This window comes from Aplysia californica, unplaced genomic scaffold (genome assembly GCF_000002075.1).
Source record: "Aplysia californica isolate F4 #8 unplaced genomic scaffold, AplCal3.0 scaffold00867, whole genome shotgun sequence".
In the NCBI taxonomy this organism is placed as follows: domain Eukaryota; kingdom Metazoa; phylum Mollusca; class Gastropoda; order Aplysiida; family Aplysiidae; genus Aplysia; species Aplysia californica.
The window spans coordinates 173,224-175,278 of record NW_004798137.1 but is presented as its reverse complement, the minus strand read 5'-3'; the positions used below and the strand labels follow the sequence as shown (position 1 = coordinate 175,278).

The following is a 2,055-nucleotide window of genomic DNA, read 5'->3' as shown; positions in this document are numbered from 1 at the left end:
CTTTGTTTTTATTTCCTCAAAAACAAGAAATAACAACTAAACAGTGTTCAAAAAGTGCTGATAATGTTGTGAAAGAAGTACAGTTTGAACTTTACCCTGATCTTAGTCTAGAAGTGAAACCCGAAGTGGAGAATTATAATGTGAAGCAGGAAGTGTTGGAGCCTGAGGGTGAACCTGTGTTGAATCGTTCCAGTCAAGCTGCTGAAGGAATGCAACTGCAGATCTCTGATGTTTGGAGTTTGTGTATGGAGCAGAGTTCAAACCCAAGTAAAGAAAGGATTGTTTCTGTCCTTGACCCAGAGAAAGCCATTGATCTCCATCATGGCAAAGCATATGATGATAGAGAAATGCACTCCAAAGGTGTAAATGATGGTTATGGCCAGAAGCCAAAAGATTGCACTTCTACAATAAAGGTGAACACAATGATTCATGTCAGTCATATGCCCACTCAGGTATCTGAAGAAAAATTTGTAAAAGAAGAGAGTAGGCCTATTGCCATGAAGTCTAGTGTGCCATGTGGCTACAGCTCTGACATTGTTGGACTGTCCCAGTGTCATGTTTCAGACTTGAATCTTTCTGGCGCCCAGTCTCTCGCAACTTTTGTGAATTGTACACGGCCTTCTGATGTTACATTACCTCAACTGCACAAAAATAGTCACGTTAGACAAAATGACGCCGGTCTCCCCGAGGGACCTGAGTTTGTGAGTGGCAAAAAAACAAATGCTGGAGAAAAACCTAAGTACAAGTGTGAAGTTTGTGGTAAAAGGGTTTTCTGCTTAAAGCGTCATCAAAAAACACACACTGGAGAAAAGCCTTACAAGTGTGAAGTTTGTGGTTCAAGGTTTAGAACTAATAGCAATTTATCGAGTCATAAAAGAACACACACTGGAGAAAAGCCGTACAAATGTAAAGTTTGTGGTGCCCAATTTTCAGAATGTGGCAAACTTTACAGGCATAACCGTATTCACACTGGAGAAAAACCTCACAAATGTGAAATTTGTGATAAAAGGTTTATACGTAGTTGCCAACTAAAGATTCACGCAAAAACACACACTAAACAAAAACCTTACAAGTGTGAAGTTTGTGGTGCAGAGTTTACAAACAGGCTCAAACTTCACCAGCATAACCTCATTCATATAAAGCCTTACAAGTGTGAAGTTTGTGATGCAGAATTTACAGATAAGCGACAATTTCACACACATAGCCGTATTCATTTAGGAGAAAAACCTTACAAGTGTGAACTTTGTGATAAAAGGTTTACACAAAGGATGCACCTAGCAAGCCACAAAAGAATACACACTGGAGAAAAGCCTTTCAAATGTGAAATTTGTGGTTTAAGTTTTGCTTATAGTCGCACTCTTAAGAGTCACAAAAGTATGCACAGTGGAGAAAATCCTTACATATGTGAAGTTTGTGGTGCAACGTTTCCACAAATTTGTAAACTTAACAGGCATAAAGAGATTCATACAGATGAAAAACGTTACAAGTGTGAAGTTTGTGATAAAAGGTTTACTCTAAGGAGCTCCCTACGCGGTCACAAAAAAACACACACTGGAGAAAAGCCTTACATGTGTGAAGTTTGTGGTGCAAAGTTTGTGGAAAGTGGCAAACTTGACAGGCATAAACGTATTCATACAGGTGAAAAGCCTTACAAGTGTGAAGTTTGTGATAAAAGGTTTGCACAAAGTTGTTCCCTAAAGTCTCACAAAAGAACACACACTGGCGAAAAACCTTTCACATGTGAAGTTTGTGGTAAAGGGTTTTCACACCGGACTAGCAGAAACAATCACAAAATGATGCACACTGGAGAAAAGCCTTTCAAGTGTGAAGTTTGTGGTTCAAGGTTTACAACTATTGGCAGTTTAAAAACTCACAGAACAATACACACTGGAGAAAAGCATTTCAAGTGTGAAGTTTGTGGTTCAAAGTTTTCAACTAGTAGCAGTTTAAGGTCTCACAAAAGAAGACATACTGGAGAGAAACCTTACCAATGTGGAGTTTGTGGTAAATGGTTTGTACGGAATTGCGACCTGAATCGTCACAAAAGAAGACACT

General features: G+C 39.1%; 1 protein-coding gene across 1 annotated transcript; it reads left to right on the top strand.

Moving 5' to 3' along the window:
* Window positions 1-2,048, top strand: LOC101860932 (zinc finger protein 708; the record flags this gene model as incomplete). Its single annotated transcript, XM_013089061.1, is given in 1 exon segment — window positions 1-2,048. A coding segment is annotated over 1 exon segment (1,839 nt), but the record flags the coding sequence as incomplete, so codon positions are not given.
* Window positions 2,049-2,055: the final 7 nt, after the last annotated feature.